The sequence below is a fragment of the Cupressus sempervirens genome, chromosome 1, assembly GCF_028749045.1.
Source record: "Cupressus sempervirens isolate cs-2001-9-10 chromosome 1, ASM2874904v1, whole genome shotgun sequence".
NCBI classification, from domain to species: Eukaryota; Viridiplantae; Streptophyta; class Pinopsida; order Cupressales; family Cupressaceae; genus Cupressus; species Cupressus sempervirens.
The window spans coordinates 522240696-522259760 of NC_143118.1; the positions used below are offsets into that span (position 1 = coordinate 522240696).

Here is a 19065-nt window from a genome sequence, read left to right on the forward strand (position 1 = left end):
AAGAAGACTAAAGGGAATAGTTGAAGAGAATCAAGAGTTTTTAACCCAAACATTAAGCCCATCTCAGAGCACTCTCTTGGAGCAAAAACTAAAGAGTAAGTCAAACTGTTGTTGGGAAGAGAAAAGACTTTCATAACCAACAAATACACAAAAATAGACTAGGAAAAGATAACAAGGCAATAGCCACTACACGACAACACATGCATGGATCTTTCCAATCAGGTTTAGACAACAATTACCACTTGATGAAGATGATTGTGAAGAATCCAAGGACGTTGCTCTGAAAGTGTACAAGAAAAATATCCAAGATATTTAAATAATTGATACTTATTGAAGAACCAGTAGAGAGGAGGAGCTGAACCTCAAAGTCCATACCAAAGGGCATACAAAAAAGGTTATGAAAGTAGAAAATGTGGAGAAAGGACAATTAGAGGATTTTCAAGTGATTAAGAGTGCATAAGAAGCACCAAAACATACAAATCAAAACCCTTCTAAGTTCAAGGCATGAAGGTTGCATCCAAGAAAAAGATAGTTACTCCCCTGACGAGTCTAAACATGGAGACATAGAAGCTCCCAAAATTCACAAGGAATAGATAGGAGGAAATGTGGAGAGATAGAAACTCCAAAAGTTCCTTGCACTAAGATGTTTAAGTCAAGCATTCTACTTCATGTACTTGAAGATGCTAGATGATCACATTTTCATGCTTAAATGATGTATATATGTTGGTTGTATGAATGCATGTGGTTGTACCTCCACTGTAAAGTTATGTTATGCTTCAGCTATCATGTACATGTAGCAAGAACGCCTAATGTGGAAATTGAGTATGCTAGAAAGGGAATTCATTCATGTGAATTGGCAAGTTTGAGGTATTATGCAATGATGGTTGATTCTAAGATGTAACAATTGGTTGTTTCTTTATTATACTCAATCATAGCATGGTATGTGTCATGTTTGACCCTATGTTAACTTTGATCTTAATCAAAGGTGATTATGGAGTTTATTTATTTTATGAATTATGATCTAAGATTGATGTGCATTTCAAGTCATCTCGTTATCCTCAGAGTGACCAAACCCTGGTAATTCCTATGGGTTTAGCATGTCTTAGTGACCAAACCTTAAATTGGATTGTGCTAGCCCAACACTATAATGTTGTTTAAGACTACAAAACTAGTGTAGGACTCTAGTGCCAAATCTAGACACAGGCGTCTAGGTGCTAGTGTCACTAGTGTCCTCTCTAAGCAACATTGCTCTTAAGTACCCCATTTTCCATTGTTTCTACTAGAATAATATCTGCAAATATCTTATTTATTATTCTTTTAAAAATCAACATTGTGTATCTTGTAAATATTAGAATGTTTCTAATATTCTTTTATTCTTTCATTATTAGAATGTTTCTACAAACAACAATTGTTTTGTCTATCATTTGTCTATCGAATATTCTACCAATTACCTCTATAATATGGTATAAGAGTTAATGTTTTTTTGGAAAAACACTGATTTCATTTTGAAAATACTTCTCTAAATTTTTTGAAACTTTTCTTTAGTTCAACCTACAAATCGTCATTCTTCTACTCACAATTAGGGTTCTTGCAAAAATATGGATTATCTTTCATAAATTTGTGGCAAATTTTTTTGAAAGATTTCATTTTGCTTTTCGCATTGTTGTAAAAATGCACGTTTTCTTAAGACATGTTCGTTCAAACCCAACACTTTTGTGAGTAATCTTTTGTCGTTGCTGGTGTTTAACATTTTTTTGGCACTTTAAAAAAATACACGCAATTTTCTCAAAACTATGAGATCCTGCAATGCCATTCTTTTGGTCTCAAAAAGAAGCATTGACCTTTGTCTACAATGTTTTACACAAGATGACCACTTCTACGGATGTGTTTTGTTAAAAATAGTGGTTATTTTCTTGTTTACAACATGATTTGGCCTCTTTCCTTCAACTCCTAACCATTTATGAGGTCGTTTAGGGCCTCCTTCAACTTTCAAGTTGTTTTGGGTCAATAGCCTCTTCAAAACTCGAAGTTTTGTTGCAACATTTTGCTTTTTCGACCATCAATGTGGTTATATTTGTTAAAAACAACAATTTTTTTCCATCTTCGAAGCTTCTAATTTGTTCCAACTTCATTGTTAAAGCTATTTCAAGCCTTTTTCTGTCATTTTCAATCTTTTTCAGTTGGCTAGGGTTTCTTGAAAACCCTCTGATTTTTTTTATCATGTTAAAATTTTATTTAAAGATTTCTTGGTGGGTTTTTCACGATATTTTTTGACTTTCTCTCAAAAAAATTGAGTCTACTAAAAATTTTGCATTGGGATCATGCCCAATAATGTGTAATTCAATCTAAAAATAAGCACTTGCTTTCTGCCTTTGTCTTCTTCAAAATGTGATTTTCACGTGTTGGTCATATTCAGCCTCAATATTTGTGTCATCTAATCAATCACCTTCGACCTTATTATTCTACAATGGCATTTGTTACAAATATTCTTTCGAGGGCAATTAAAAAGTGAATGACAGAAACTACAACACTTGGAAGTAGTGTATGATGACAATTTTTTAATACAAATGTCTTGACAAAATTGTTTTGGGCAAGACTAATTGTCTCAAGGAAGAAGGCAAAAGAGCAAGATATATTTAAGCAAAATCAAGAAGTTATCATGCTCATCAAACTTTTGGTCACTGATGATCAACTACGCGAGTTCTTTCTGCAAAAAAGCTTCTGAAATTTGGATCCATCTCAAAGGTTTGCATGGAAGCTCTGCTAAAAGTCATGCATTCTTCTTGTAGAACATACTTTTCTACAAGTATGATGTTGCAAGCAATCTCAAAAAAATCAAGAACATTTGAGATCAATTGGAAGTCATTAGACGCAAAATGGAAGAAAACATGGTAGTGCTCACCCTAAAAAGTCTATTGTCTTCCTATAAGCCTTTGTTAAAACTCTAGGAATTGCTTCTACTCATTCTAATGTTTATGGCAAGATCACTGGAAACAACAATTCGGCAGTAGTACCAACTTATCTTCAAACACACAATCTTTCTTGGCCAACTTTGTTCATAAGGACACGCGACTATTAGTCTTCTCTATCTTCTCAGTAGAATCTCTTTGCCTAGTCATCAAAAGGCATGCAAAAGAAAAATATGCAGTGCAACTACTACCGTAAGCATAGATATGCAACTACTACCGTAAGCATAGATACAAAACTTGAACTTGGCAAGCTAGATTTAGGCTCGAGCTCGGGCTCAAACTTGGCATTCGAACTCAGCAAGGACTTAGTAGATTGAAAAACCCAAGAAATTCAAAGATTTTTAAGGATTTTTCATTCATCATTCAAACAATTAACATCAAAAATACAATAATTGAGATAAACACAAGCTACTTTGCAAACATACAGAAGTTTACATTGATCACATAAGTATAATACAAATTTTTGAAGTAAATAAGTTAACTATTAAAGTAGTCACTAAATAACACATTAGAAATCTCAAATATAAATAGTGTCACTATAAGAAGTCTGCAGTATTCATGGAATAAGAAATCCATGTAATCAGAGTTCAAAACATATATCAAAATAAATGCTAGCGCATAGAAGACTAAGGCCCTATATCTTCCTATGTGTAAACTTGAAATAGCTTGAGGAAGATACTGCAACCATCTTTTATATCCATGTCTCAGGCTCAGCCTCAGCAGTATCCTCATCCTCATCACCTTCAGATCACTCACTCTCAACCTCAAAGTCTTCCACTAGGTTTGCTCGCGCTCTAGCCTCCTCCTATGTCATCACTTCAACCTCTATCTCTCGATCCATTTGATCAACCCATTCCAAGTCTTCATCACCGAAAAGGGGATCATCAATCTCAATGTTCCATTCTACTTGTGGATCAACCTCCTCTAAAGTAATAGGAGATGTGTCTGCACTCATGACCTGTCTATGACGAAGGTGAAGGTTGTAATGCACAAACACAAGATCGTTCATCCTTTTCACTACCAATATATTGCGCTTCTTCGAGTGTATATGCTCGAACATACTCCAATTGTGTTCACATCTTGAAGCATTACATGATTGGTTTGCATTTCATATCTCTTTCAACGAGCTTGCATTTCACGAATAACATCCTAAGGGGCTTCTAGGCATGGTTTAGCATCATGCCCTAGTATGTGCAAGGTGATATTTCAATATTTGAATACCTCCCCTGTTACATTTAACACTACAATGCCAACATAAACTACTCCTTTTTTTGGGTCCAGGATGGCATGTTTCCAAACCTTATCCATTGCTACATGAATAGGGTTTGCACCTGGGTTAATTAGAGGCTTAGATGAGCTACCCTCATCATCTACAATAAAGAAAATAAAAGACTAGGCCTTCTTACTTTTCTAGCTTTTTCATCAACATAAAGTATTACAAATCTAAAATTTTAAAGATAAATGTAAACAAAATGAAGATTTGAATGAAAAAAAAAAATATCAGAAACCAACACAAAAGTGGAACCCACTTGTTCAAAATTGCTCCAAAAATGAAGAAATGCAACTCAATTTGTGGCGGCCTCCTCCTAATGCTTCTTTTAGCTCCTCTCAATGTGTGAATACAACCTAGAAACTAGCACAAACAATCAGCAATCAATATATGAGAGACAATTGATTTGCTAATCCATTTTTTAAAACCCTTATATTCTTCTCCCATGCCTTTTCGCTCTCTTTTAAGTGTTTACAAAAGATAGTATGACCTTTTTAGGTCTCAGAGAAGGCATACAAGACAGAATCAATAATTAAAAACAACAAAAAAAATGTTCCTTTTTTCCTTATTAGCATTAGTTGGTTATAGCAGAGTCTTGCTAAGCGAAATCCTCGAAGGAGTTTCCAAGACCTCAACTGAGTTGGCTGGCAAAGCCAAAAAAACCCCGCAAGCCTGACTCAACTCAAGAGTCATAGAGTCCTACCAAGACTCGCAGAGTCCTATAACTATTGCCATAAATTTGGTCATATGAAGTTGAGGTGTCACAAACGCTTAGCTACTCAGGACAAGCAATCTGGTTCTCATCTTAAACCACATATTGCAAAGCACAATGAGCAGGGTATGTCATCCTTTCGCACCTTCATGACTAAAAGACTTGCAGATCATGTAAGTCTTTTGTTCACACCTTCTTGTATATTGATTCAAGTGCCTCCTGCCACTTCACTCACCGCCAAGATTAGTTCATAGGTTTTCAATCATGTTCCGATTCAATTGCTTTTGGAGGAGAAGAGTACATTGTTGTCAAAAAAGGCAATATACAATTTTAGAGTAGATGGAAACTAGTTTTCCTTTATCTTTTATTAGGACTCTTGGTCTACTCTTGTTGTTGGTCTTGAGAATCATGATCTACTCAAACTTGTTGATTGTGGTGATTCTTAGGAGCTTGCTATGGCAGTTCATCACTCCTCTGTTAGTACACTTTGGCATCAACAATATGGGAACTTAAATGTGCACTATCTTTCTCAACTTGTTCAGGAAGATATTGTCATTTGGTTGCCAGAGATTCAAAAATAAAACCTTGGATTTTGCAGAGCATGTCAAGTTGGGAAGTAACATTGCACTTTGTTTTCGAATGGTGACTCCTCAAGAACTTTTGATGTATTACAATTGGTCCATGATGATATCTATGTTCCTATGGCTGCTGCTCTTATATGGTCCGGGTATTTTTTTTAAGTTTTTGTTGATGATTTCAGTCATAAAATGTGTGTATTTCCTTCTTAAATAATTGGAGGTCTTTGTTTTGATTCAGCTGCTCAAAGCATTTGTAGAAAGAGAATCTGGTCAACATATTGTTACTCTTAGAATTGCCAATAGAGGAAAATTCTATTCCTCTACTTTCTCCCATTTATGTGAACAACATAGCCAATAAAGTGTTGATTAACAACATCCTACAGCCCTCAACAAAACAGTGTCATTGAGATTAGAGACCACACAATTACCTAAATGGTCATATCTATGCTTGAACACAAAAGAGTTCCAAAGAAAATTTGGGCTAAAGTAGTCCACAATGTCATCTATCTTCTCAACCACTATCCTACAGTGGTTGTCAAGAAGTAGACTCTGGAAGAGGCTTGGTCAGCCGCAAGCCCTAAAGCGGTCATCTCAAATTTTTTGGTTTCACTGCTATTATTTGTATTCTTGATGCTCAATACACCAAGGATGCCAAGAGCCAGAAACTCATGCTAACCGATTGCAGCGATAATCACAAAGCCTACCGACTAGTTGACATTGAGAGTACTTGTCTTATCTTTAGTTGTGATGTGGTCTTTGACAAGGAACAAGGGTCATTTCAGCTCTCTCCTCCAACTACAAATTCAGAGGATCAGTCTCTCAAGGCTAAAGACTTGGGTATTTGTCTTTTATTAGGTCCACTTGATGATAGAGCTTCAGCTGAAATGGCTCTAGTTCTTGTTCATGCCTCTCCACCATTTCTTTCTCTTGCAAGCTCACCCATAGATGCATATATACCACCTGATTTTCCTCTAGAGTCCTCAAATCTTTCTTTTGATGGTGATGATCCCGTTCCTCCTCTTTCTTCTAATGTTGACACTTCTTCTCTCCGGCCTAAATGGTGGGCTAAGACAATTGGTGATCTTCACGATAACGAGCTCATTGAGGTTAGAACTGCTCAAAAGAAGAGCAAACCTTCAGAATGTGTAGTTCTTGCTCTCATGGCCAACATTCACATTATGTATAAGCCTCAAACATACACTGAAACAAAAGGGATACCTAAGTGAGAAGAAGCTATGAAAATTGTGCACCATAGTCTATTGAAAAATAACACTTAGGTTTTGTTAGATCTTCCTTCAGAAAATAAATCTATCAAATGCAAATGGATCTACAAAGTCAATACAAGGTTGATAGTACTTTAGATAAGTACAAGGCTCATCTTGTTGCCAAATGCTTCTCTCAGCATAAAGGGATTAACTATGAGAAGACATTTGCTCTACCAAGAAAGATGAGCAGCATTATTTTAGTCCTAGCCATGACAACTCTATGTGACTGGAAGGTCCATCAAATGGACATCAAAAGTCCCTTCCTAGATGGTAATTTAAAGGAAGAGGTGTACATGACGCAACCTCCTACATTCAAGGTTGTTCGTAAAGAAAACCATCTAATCAAACAAGTGAAAGCACTCTATGGCATCAAACAAGCTCCTCGGGGATGGTACATGAAAATTCATAAGTACCTCATAGATCAAGGTTTCTAGAGGATTCCTAACTCAAATTTGTATGTCAAGACTACTAATGGTGACATCATCCTTCTAGTAATTTATGTTGATGATTTGACCACCATTAGTAGTTTGGCATCTTTGATTCAAGAAATCAAACAAAATTTATGTCAACCTTTTGACATGACCAACCTTGGGTTTCTACACTACTGCCTAGGTGCAAGGTTTGGCAGTGGTTACATGGCATTTTCATCTCTCAGCTAGAATACGCACGGGATCTGATTGAGAAATTCAAAATAAAGGACAGCAAACATACATCTATACATATGAAGTTTGGTCTAAAGCTGTCAGCCATATCTAGTTCTCCTATTGAGAATGATTCACAATCAAGCAACTAGTGGGTAGTTTGATCTATCTCACCATCACTACACTGATCTCAGCTTTGCAGCAAGTTACATATCTCGCTTTATGAAAGCTCCTACTTCAGATCATTGGGTTGCAATGAAGCACATCTAGCATTATGTTAAGGGCACACCAAACTTTGTTATCCTCCATGGACAATCCAAAGATCCCCAACTCATCGGTTACACATACTCGGTTAGGGAGGCATTGTTGATGGCAAAAAGTCCACTTTTGAATGTCTTCAATTTGGGCACAAGTTCTATCGCTTGGACTAGTGAGAAGCTGCAAGCAATATCTCTTTATTCAATGGAAGCTGAATATCAGGGAAAAGTCAAAGCAAGTTATGAAGCAGTTTGTGTTAATGTTTGTAGCTTCTCTTGGATAAACTGTAGCAAATACAAATATATATATATATATATAGTATACATAAGATGTATGTATATGTATATATAATATTAGAGATATTGTGATTATATTAATAAATAGACATGTCCCATTAGGGATGTGTCTATTCTTTACTGACTTTCTTATATAAATAAGAGATTGCTGCAAATTGGAAAACATATACCAATATACATGGCAGTGCTAAGTAAATTTGCAGCGATCCCAGAAAACCAACATGGTATCAGAGCTAGGCTGCAAATGTAAATGTGAGAAATGAAAGAATAAGATTGAAAGAAATATAATCAGCAACAACTGTGTTGGATATTGTCTCGCACTTTATGCTAGGAATTTGGTCAAAAAATAACAATTATACACCATTCTATATTTTATTATGACATCAGAGCAAAGTAACAAGAATCGGAATCGGATCGGAATCGGCAAGGCCGAATCAAATCGTGAATCGGCCATGAATCGGAATCGAATTGGCCATGAATCGGAAAATTTAAAAAACCCTTGAAATTTAGTGAGTAACTTATTTCATAAACCCTTTATCACTGATTCGATTCACCGATTCACAAAAAATCGTTTGGCTTGAATCGAATCGCCAAATCGCGTGAATCGCATGAATCGCCGTGATTCTTGGAACTATGCATCAGAGCAAGAATGAACTTAGATTGCAAGTCCGTTATTTGGAGGAATCCACATTTGCTACATCATCTACAAGGTCTCTATGTCGTTGAGCAGGATGAGATAAAGCAGTAGGTGTTTGTTGTGCAGGCAAATTCAACATTACAATATCTATAAAAGTGATTGTTGTATAGCACTGATTTATATTCTCATCGATTGCGAAGATATATATTTGTATAGTAAACTATTTATATTTGAAGAAATAAGAGTTTTATTGTGAGTGTTATAAGATCGCAAAAGATAACCAATCTATCTTTGACATGAGCATAAATCAATGCCTCATATGCTGAAAAGTCTAGGGAGCTAGGGAACACCTCGAATAATCTATTGCTCCTTATATATATATATATTGGGTGATTTAAACATTGATGCCAAACTATTATAATCTTTGTGTGGGGTCACTCTTATTTCTGAAAACCAATTATAAATACTTGGTGATAGTTTTATCAGTCTAAACATAAAAAACTGGAAGTGCCCATGATTATAAATTGCTAAGATGATAATTGTTAATGGTGTTGTTAGACCAAATCCCAAATATGTACAGTGAAAGATTACCATATTGTGCAGAAACATTAGTGACATGAAATAAATCAAGGAAATAAATTCTGACTATCGTCATTGCAAGCGAGAGCCGTCAATTCTTTATTGTAACAAATCTTAAAGGATTTCAAATTAAAAAAGATTTTTCATAATCCTTATTCATCATTCATTGAATTAGTATTCTAGGTATTTCATGGTCATCCTTATAGAAGCGTAAGGTAAAGGATACCTTAAGGTCTTCGAGTCCCACACACCCAATCATAGTTCAACTTCTCACCATTTTATCACGAATAAGTCAACTTCTCACGAGAAGTTCTATGCGGCAAGAAAACTTGAGGTTTTATCGCCAATTTCAAGGGCCAACATTTTGCACTTATCGCCAAGAGAAGTTGGTGATATATCGCCAATTACTCGCAATAACTTGCAATCTTCTCACGAGCGGCATCCAATAAATACCTGTGCCAAAAAAATGACATTGTTTTGTTTGCTACATTCGGCGTCTTGGGTTGAAGAGAAGGGTTTTGGAGCAGCACCTAAGTGTTTGGCAATGATTTGTAGCGATTTCTAGTGGGTTAGGAGTGGATTCAAAGCTCTTACCAAGCATATTCAGATCCACAAGTAAGTTTCTCAATTTTTTGTTCTTTTGACTTAAAACTTATTTTTATCTTCCTATACTTGCATATCTTGCATCTAACTTAATTAAGACTCTAGGAATACCGTTTGTAATGTTCTCTAATACGTTTTAGAGTGTAATGATTCATAACAAAGACCTAACACCGTCTTTTTGCAATTTTTCCAAAAACAATCAAGTTTTTCTCAATAATTTCAAAACCTAAAGGCTAATACATTTTTTGTTTTATTCTCTAATTTTCCAGCAAATATGGCTTCCTCTACAAATGCATCAGTTGCATCATCTCCCAATGGTCCCGTAGCATGTCCATTTGGATTCATAGGCACGCGCCCTAAAGGGGCTAGAGACTTTGCATGGAAATATGCCTTTGAAGGAATCGAGTATAATAGTGTCATATGCATGAAATGTGAAAAACAAATCCGTGGAGGCATATCTCGTTTGAATTACCACCTTCCTGGTATAGAAAAGTGTGACACAAGGATTTGTGATGCGACTACGGAGGAAATAAAAAGGGAGATGATTGCTTTTCTTAGTGCCGAAGAAGAGAAGAAGTTGAAAAGGGAAAGGGCAAAATTGGCCATGAGGGCAGCCATTTACAAATCGCAAGGTATGTTTCCTTTTAAGAATCATTTATTATTTTCTAATCACGACTAACGATTGTGCTAAAACAATTATCATGATTCATAATGAAATGATGTGGGTTGTGTCATGTGACTAGGTATCCCAGTCACCCTTGATGAAGAAGAAGAAGCAGTTGATGGGATAGTGGGCTCTTTTCATGGCCCACAGATCCGCACACGGAACACACCTACCCGTAGCAGGTCCTCAGGCTCAACTTTCACATCTGCTAGTTCTAGTAGACCACAAAACTCTTCTATTGATGGTTATTTTGTGCACAGAAATACACATGGAGCACAATCATCATTGGAGGGTACTGGATGGAACCGTGATGTGCATGAGCAACTTGACATTCAATGTGCTGATTTTTGGCTTTTTAACAAGCTCTCCTTCAATGTTGCAGCAAGTCCATATTTTCTAAATTTTGTGACTGGTTGTATGGTATCGGGAAAAGGCTACAAGCCACCTACTCCTACAGCCTTGAGTGGGAGGTACTTCACTTGTTTCAAACTTTAATACTTTTATAGTTTTACAATTTACTTGTTTTTGTTGAAAAAAAAAAATTTCTTAATCAAAGTTGTGTACTTAAAGTAAATCTCTTTTTTTTTTGTGCTTGTAGATTGTTAAAAGATGTTGTTTCTAGGGGTAAAGATGTGGTTGAAGACCGATTGTTACAATGGAAACAGCATGGCTGCACCATACTTTCAAATGGATGGACAAATGAAAGAAACTATACCATCATCAACTTTTTACTTTCTTGCAATATTATATATATATTCATAATGTTTGTAGCTTCTCTCAGATAAACTGTAACAAAGATATATATATATATATATATATATATATATATATATGAGATATTATAACTAGAAGATTGTGATTATATTAATCAACAGACATGTCCCGTGAGAGGACATGCCTATTCTTTACTGACTGTCAAATATATATAAGAGATTGCTGCAAATTGGAAAACACATACCAATATGCATGGCAATGCTTAGTACATTTGCAGCGGTCCTAGAAAACCAACAGTTTGGCATTAAAGGATGTTTTCCGACATCCATATGTATCAAGTAGGCCCATCACCCCTCTTATGCGACAATCAAGGGATATTGAAACTTGCAAAAAACCTATGTTACCCCAAGTTTCCAGGACGAGGAGACGGGGGGATGGGAAAACGGGTTTCTGGGACGATTTTTTTTTTGCTGAAATAGGGGACGGCAGGGGACAGCTTTATATATATATCCGAATTTTCAAATATATTCGTCAATTCTACATTCATCACAGCAACATAGTTCAAAATTATCAATTTCATTAATCAAATAATGATTCATCAATGATCATAGAGCATAGCAATCAGCATCTAATCGAATCATCATAGAAAATTATAAATAACATCATTTTCAATAGTCATTCAAATACTTAAAATAACATTAGTACATAATGAAATGAATCAAATAAGGGAATGAAAAACATCAACTCTCAATAAAATGGAAACATTGAATAGATAAAGACTCAAATTTTAAAGTTTTAAACTTTTAAAGTATCAACTATAGTGTATCAATGATCATATTGATATATAATCATTCCATCAATATATCAACTATCAATGATCATATAATATTATAATGTCAAGACAAAACACTCCAAAGTCTGAAACATCAAAGTCAAAATGAAAACAAAAGATACTAAGGCAGCTGCCCCTAATCATCCATATCAAAGTCACCGTCACTATCATCCCGAGCTTCAAAATGAAAACAAAGATACTATGAAAGCCGCCCCTAATCATTCATTTTATAATATATTTTATAAAAAAATTGACTTCAACAAGTCTGAGCCCGCAGATGACTGGAAAATCATTTTTTTAATGTTTTTTTTGAGTTTAACAAATTTTAATAGTAAACGTTTTATGCAATCCCCAAGACGTAAGAAAACGGAAAAATAGTCCCCGAAACGGTCAATGTGGTTTGGAAACTCGTTGACCGTTTTCGAAGTTTCGAGGACGCGTTTCCTATTTTCTTCTCTAAGTGGGGACGTCTGGGAAACATCCCCTGCCGACCCCCCGTCCCCGAAACCGTCGCCATTTCCGAAACTTCGGGTTTAGGGGTGGAAACGTGTCCCTAGGTAACATAGCAAAAAACCCAATCTTCCATGAGTGAACCAAGCATATTAACATTTATTGTCACTTCATTTGACAGTTGTTTGAAGATGGATCCATGGATTTGCAATATGTTCCTACATTAGACCGAACTGTTGATATTATCACCAAGTCGTTCCTTCGAGATAAATTTGTTTAGGGGGTTCCATGGTGTAGTTGATAGATTGACCACAAAGGGAGAGTATTAGAATAATATTTCTAAATATTTATTATTCTTTTGATGATCAATATTGTGTATTCGTGAAACTTGCGAAAAAACCAGTCTTCCATGAGTGAACCAACCATATTTATTGTCACTTCATCTAACAGTTGTTTGAAGATGGATCCATGGATTTGCAATATGTTCCTACAATAGACCAAATTGTTGATATTATCACGAAGTCGCTCCTTCGAGATAAACTTGTTTAGGGGCTTCCTTGGTGTAGTTGACAGATTGACCATAAAGGGAGAGCATTAGAATAATATTTCTAAATATCTTATTTATTATTCTTTTAATGATCAATATTGTCCATCTTTTAGATATTAGAATGTTTCTACTATTCTTTTATTCTTTTGTTACTAGAATGTTTTTAATAACAAATGTTCAATAATAGAGAAATTGTCTTTGTAAACTATTTATGAGTGTCCTGCTCATTCATAAATTTATTGAATATTTTACCAATTACCTTTATAATACTTTCATCATTTTGGGGGTTTTTAGGTTGTTTCTTGGGAAACTTTGTAGGTGAAAGTTGATTCCCATGGGTGTAAAGAGTTTTGCCATGTGGTTGTTTCAACGACAAGTGCTCTACATCAAGATTTGTGGCATCTCCTAGTCTTGAGATGCATGTTGCTTGGAAGTGACTCATCAACATTCCCGTTCTCGGAGGATTTGTACTAATTAGGCAGCTTGCTTGGAGGTGATTTATCGTCATTCATGTTCTAGTTTAGGTGTAGTTTAGAGTGGTTGTTGAGTGGACTAGAGGTGAGTGTTCCCTCACCATGTTCATTAGAAGATCATAGGGTATTCACGACTACCATGTCTAAGCACAAGACTAATAATAATATTTGATTGATAATTCTTTGACCCAGCAATTACAACCAGCAGGTTGCTGTCAAGCTATATAATTCTAGGCTTGACTTTGGCCAATGCAGTTTCAAGAAATCTCCAAGGATTTCCCATAAGCCTATTTGGTGCATATCTTGAATTGACTGCACTGCATGAAACCAGTCTAAGCAAGCATTTAGTAGAACTGGTCATGTTAAGCATCCAAATTCTGAAAATCGATTATTTTGGGCTGACACAGATGCAACGGAATTCAAAATGAGCCACAAAGATCCACAAGTTTCCTAACAAAGAGACAGAGAGATAGATTTCCAACATGGGAGGACTAAGGGCCTAAACTTGGAGACGATTGCAGAACAGCAGTGGGATAGAACTTGGGTGACAGACCTGATACATGGTTGAGGTGAAAATCTTCACTATACCTTTTCTAAGAGTGCCCCATGAAAAGTAACCTAGCTTTCATGGAATTAAAGGTTGCAATCAGTATGTAATGGCATGAGTCGTATAGCTGACCCAGTCATGTCCCTGACAAAGGTCACAGAAGCAATGGTTCTATGAGGAGATGTTTCCCCCAAGTCCCCAAAGTATCAGAAATATGCCTCTGCCAAGGATGTGGAGTTTTTGGAGGGTATACATCCCCATGGAACAGATGGAGTGAGTTTGTGATACAAATCAACAGTTTAATATATAATTGCTAATCATGCATAATCTTGAAAAAGCATGATCAATATATAATTATAAGACTTGTCTTTTATGCATCTTTTGTTGAATGTCAATTCTTGTTAACATATTTTTCGAAAAATATTTGATATTTTCAATCTCTTAAATGTGTTTTGCTGCTACAAATTGATTATTCCAGATGGCACAAATGCAGTTTTGACATGTTACAAAATCCTTCTTTTGCAATAGCCAGTGCCTCTTGATTTATCTGTGAGATGCGTGCTCAAACTGTGTCATGGTTTTCAATGTTAGGGGAACCTTTGTAGGTGACAAAATTTTAACTGTAGGCAAACACAAAAAAGCAACGAGATGAAAAATATCAACATAAAACATTCATCATCTTGTATTGCCATCTCTTAAGCGACAACAATATCTGTTTTAAGTTTTAACTCACCAACAAAATGTGGCAAATCTTATGAAGAATCTTCATTATCATGAATACTATAAATCCTTCAACACATTACTATCCTGGATTGGAGATTATTGATTCCTTGCCCCTGTACATTATTGGTTTTGAGTGGATAGACAAGGCCGTCCAGCTTTTATACTTTTTAATATTATTTTTTAATTATTTTATGCTACTTTTTCTTAATAAGCATTTGGATTTTGGAGTGAATTGGTTTGTCAATTAAAAGAATTTAGGTTAAGACCAATTTGTTTAAGGTGTGTCAAAAGCCAATATCTTTTGTTCAGAGTTTGCTTATTGTCTGCTTCATATGTTACAATATTCTACTTAAAGTTTATTAACATTTTAGCATAAAAACAAGAGATCTTAAGAGCTCAACTAATTGTTTGACATCCTCTCTGTATTAGCCACATAAAAGTGCCTTAAATCTAAGTGGAGATCTCAAACAGAAATTAAAGAATAATCGGACAGGACTTTTCAGGTGGGTCTGTTGGGCTTGTAAAATTTCGAAAAGAGATTAGCGCTCTTGAAGAAATGCCATCTGACTCAAATTAGTAAAAATTAAATCAACGAGTCTAGGACACATGTCTTCATCTAATGCTAAACAAATACAAAAATGGAGAAATATGCAGATAAAAGTAGTAGTACTGTTTTCAGAATGCATATGTAATAGATACCTTTGCAATGTTTTATATATGTTACAGACTTAACCTTACTTCAGAGGCAACTTAAAGCTGTATTCTGCAATTAGAACATTATCCCTAGAAATACTATCTGCTACTGTCACTAAATAAATGTGTTGTGTTCCCCTGAATTGTTCATTCTGTGCCATGTGAACAAATTCCTCACAACAATTGAAAAAATACATCAGAAACCAGTTCTAGGAGAACAAATAATTACTCACCTGCTGAGATTGAGCTTCCCCTTTCCCAAAACAAAATCTAGACGAAGCGGTGTTGAAACCAGGATATCAACAGGCAACTTCTCAAAGTCAGTACATCTTGCCAAAGACTTCGTCATTAGTTTAATACGAAATTTCCTGCCTTCAATAAATTTTTTGCATTCCCTTGTTGTTTGGGTAGCCAACTCGCGTGTTGGACAAAGAATTACAGCTCGAATGCCATCTTTAGATGCTCTCTATTTCAAAAAGATAGTGATAAGTCTATGCATGTGACAGTTACAATCATTTTATCTTTTATGCTTCTGAGATATTAAACACATAATTGCATGACAAAATACCTTCAAATTCATAAGAATGGGTATAAGGAAGGAGAGTGTCTTCCCTGAACCTGTTGGAGCACAAGCAAAGCATTCCCGGCGCTACAAGCACAAATTAAAATAAGTTCTATGAGAAACATAACTTATTTCTGAAAAATAGCTCAAATATATTACAAGATCAAATGTCAACACATGACTGTTCATACATCTATTCAAGGAGTTGTAAATTTATGTACTATCTGTTTCTTTACATCAATGAAATTAAGCAGTATGCTTAGTTTCCTCTTCATCCTTATCGTTTGTTCATCCATTGCCTGCCCTTTCCATTTACACATCCTAACAGTAGTATAAAAGTGCACCAAGCAATATATGGGCATATCGTAGTTGATCCCTCGGAGCTATGAGCTTGAATTTCGAAAATTGGAGTCAAAATTTTGCTCTTCTCCTTGCTGAAAAAATAGTTTTCAGCTCATCATATACTCATGGAACCTATATCCTATTTCTAGTTCCTCGCATATAGAAATTTCCCCTTGATATTTCTAGAAGAAGTATGGCTGAGATGGAGGAATCTATTACAGATAGTGTGTAATGATTAAGGGGAAGACTTGAGATAAGAAATTCCCTATCAGATGCCACTAATAGAGTTCGAGCCATTTGTCTATGAAAGATATGTGTGAAGTGCCTACCAAGTGGATGGAAGTTTAACAGCCAGAGATATGTAGGACGAGGATTTTTTTGAGAAGGAACTGACCAAAGAGGAGTGTGATGACGGTGAGGTCATGTGCGTGCACATGCATAGGCAGTGTGTGAAGGAAGAGGACAACAAACTTGAAGTGCCAGCATTTCCAACAATATCAGCAATTTTTAATATGTTCTGTTTTTGAAAAAGGTGCTATGTTTGAAGACCACTAAAAGGGAAAAAGAGTAGTATATATTGTATGAGACTGATATGTTCGAATATGTGATTGTTGCCCTATAGTGCTGGAAAAACGTACACTCATCACCATATGAAAAGTTGTAATGTCCCCTTTTTGGAAAATTAGAAGTCAATCTAAATAATTAAGTTTAAGAAATTAAATGAGAACTTAGTTTAATTATTTAATAGAGTATTAAAATGACTTTTATGGAGCCTAGTGAAAATTTGATAAAGACATTTTGATTCGAAGAGGGGAAATAAAGAGACTGAGAAAAAGAACACCAAGAGTCAAGCAGAGGGAAAACGAAGAGTCATGGGGATGGACTATAAAAGAACATTGAAAGGCTCATTTTGGATATGCTTGGCTTATGTTTGGTTATTGTTTTCTCTTGGAGAATTTTTGAAAGCTTTGGCTTTCAGCTCTTAAACCTAAAGACAGAAACTTTCAGGATTTATTGGTGGATTGGACGGAAACCCAATTCATGATTTGCAACAAAGTTCACAACTAGGCAAATTTGTGAGGTCTTCTTCTGAAGACAAGTTTGCAATATTAGAGCTATTTCATATCTGTTGAAAAATAGGGCCTGTAATGATTTATCTTCATATTCATTCCAGATCTCTATTCCAATCTGATATTGTATGATTTCCAGTTTAATCTGTTGGATTAGAGAAATCAGTTGCATGCAAATTGTTTCTTTAAATTCTTGAGGTATAATTGGCAAAAATCTGGTGCAAATATCCTAAAGGGGGTATTTCAGTGGTATCAGAATTGGCTTTCCTACCAGCCTGTAAACATTTCATGAGTAACAAAATTTAAGAGAACATTTTGCAAGTCGCAATTATATGAATACTGTGATTCTCATGAAGTGGGGTATATATATGTTTAATATATTTATTAAAGTGAATTTTTATAGCTTTCAAAAGTAATAAGGTTGTGTCTGTCAAATCCAAAATCAGCAATTAAATGCGAAAAAACATCATAGCAGGGTTTAATTCCATTTTTCCATCGCAGTGACAGTTATATGAAAGAAGGAAGTTTTAGGCCCTACTAATATTAATACTAAGATTGAAATATTAAAGTTTGGAACTTTACTGGCGATGAAAGGAACTATGGATACATATTAGCATTGATATTACCTCATTGCAGAAAGCATAAATTTAATAATCGAGGAGACCATGGTAATATCTAGGGGAACAGCTTTATTGAAACCCGAAATCGTTTTCAAGTAAATGATCAGTATGTGAATATCTGGAGTATATGAAAACAGCAAGTATATGGTTATACCTGGCATGAATATTATACATTTGTGAGAACATTGTCGTGAGTCATATATGGGGATTTAGCTTCAATGTGCTAAGGATAGAGGATATTTCAAGTAATGGGGAAAGCAAATTGATGTTTCAGCTAACCTGTGGTTATTTCCATCCTGTCCAAAGCCATTTAGAAGCATTGCCATGATTGGAATAGAGTCCACGCTATCAGTATTCTAGGATGCGTGTTCTGAATGGTCATTTGGTTGCAAATTTTGAAGACCACGGCTATTTTTGGAGGCATTCATATTAATTGAGGTGAGAGAATATATATATATATATATATATATATATATCTTAGCAGAATGAGTGATTTGGATGAACAAATATCTGAAAACGTTTCCAAAACTACGGCAAATAGAGCAAGCTCGAGTATACAGTGACTCTTATTCAAAAGTCTATGGTTGGAAGTTTGTGAAGTTCACTGCTTACATGACAAGATGTTGGGAAGTGTACATGATTGTAAAGGAAGAATTGGGTTAATTAGTGCTGCTACCTAATATGTGGAACTTTGTGATCATTGTGATTGTGTTTTGGATCGACATTCCTATAGGCTACCTTACTGGTGTGTGGCCCGGGATCTTGGAGATTGAAGCGGAAGTATTCAAATGCCTAAAGCGCGTTAGAAGCCCTACAAATGCACACAGGAAGTGTTACCTAGGCAACCAAATGCTCATGGAAGCGCAAGTATGCACTTCAGTAAGCATCTGGATGCTCGTGAAGTGCATCCTCTCCGCTTCTACAAGGTTTATGGATGCTTCCAGCAACTTCCGAGTAATTGGACGCTTTTTGGAGTTCCCAATTCACTTAAAACACACATTTGTATTTGCAAAATGTTAT

The 19065-nt window shown here is 35.5% G+C and overlaps 1 protein-coding gene across 2 annotated transcripts in view; it reads right to left on the bottom strand.

The window, feature by feature from the left end:
- LOC149578520 (P-loop containing nucleoside triphosphate hydrolases superfamily protein) overlaps positions 1-19065 on the bottom strand; it is a 63295-nt gene that overhangs the window by 17653 nt on the left and 26577 nt on the right. For both annotated transcript variants that reach the window (XR_016364498.1, XM_089829590.1), the window contains exons 6-7: positions 16020-16100; positions 15685-15917 (exon numbers count right to left, since the gene is read on the bottom strand). Coding sequence is in view for 1 of the 2 variants with exons in the window: in XM_089829590.1 (XP_089685716.1) it covers positions 15685-15917; positions 16020-16100 (314 nt within the window). In the remaining variant the exon portion in view is untranslated. The remainder of the gene's footprint in view (positions 1-15684; positions 15918-16019; positions 16101-19065) is intronic.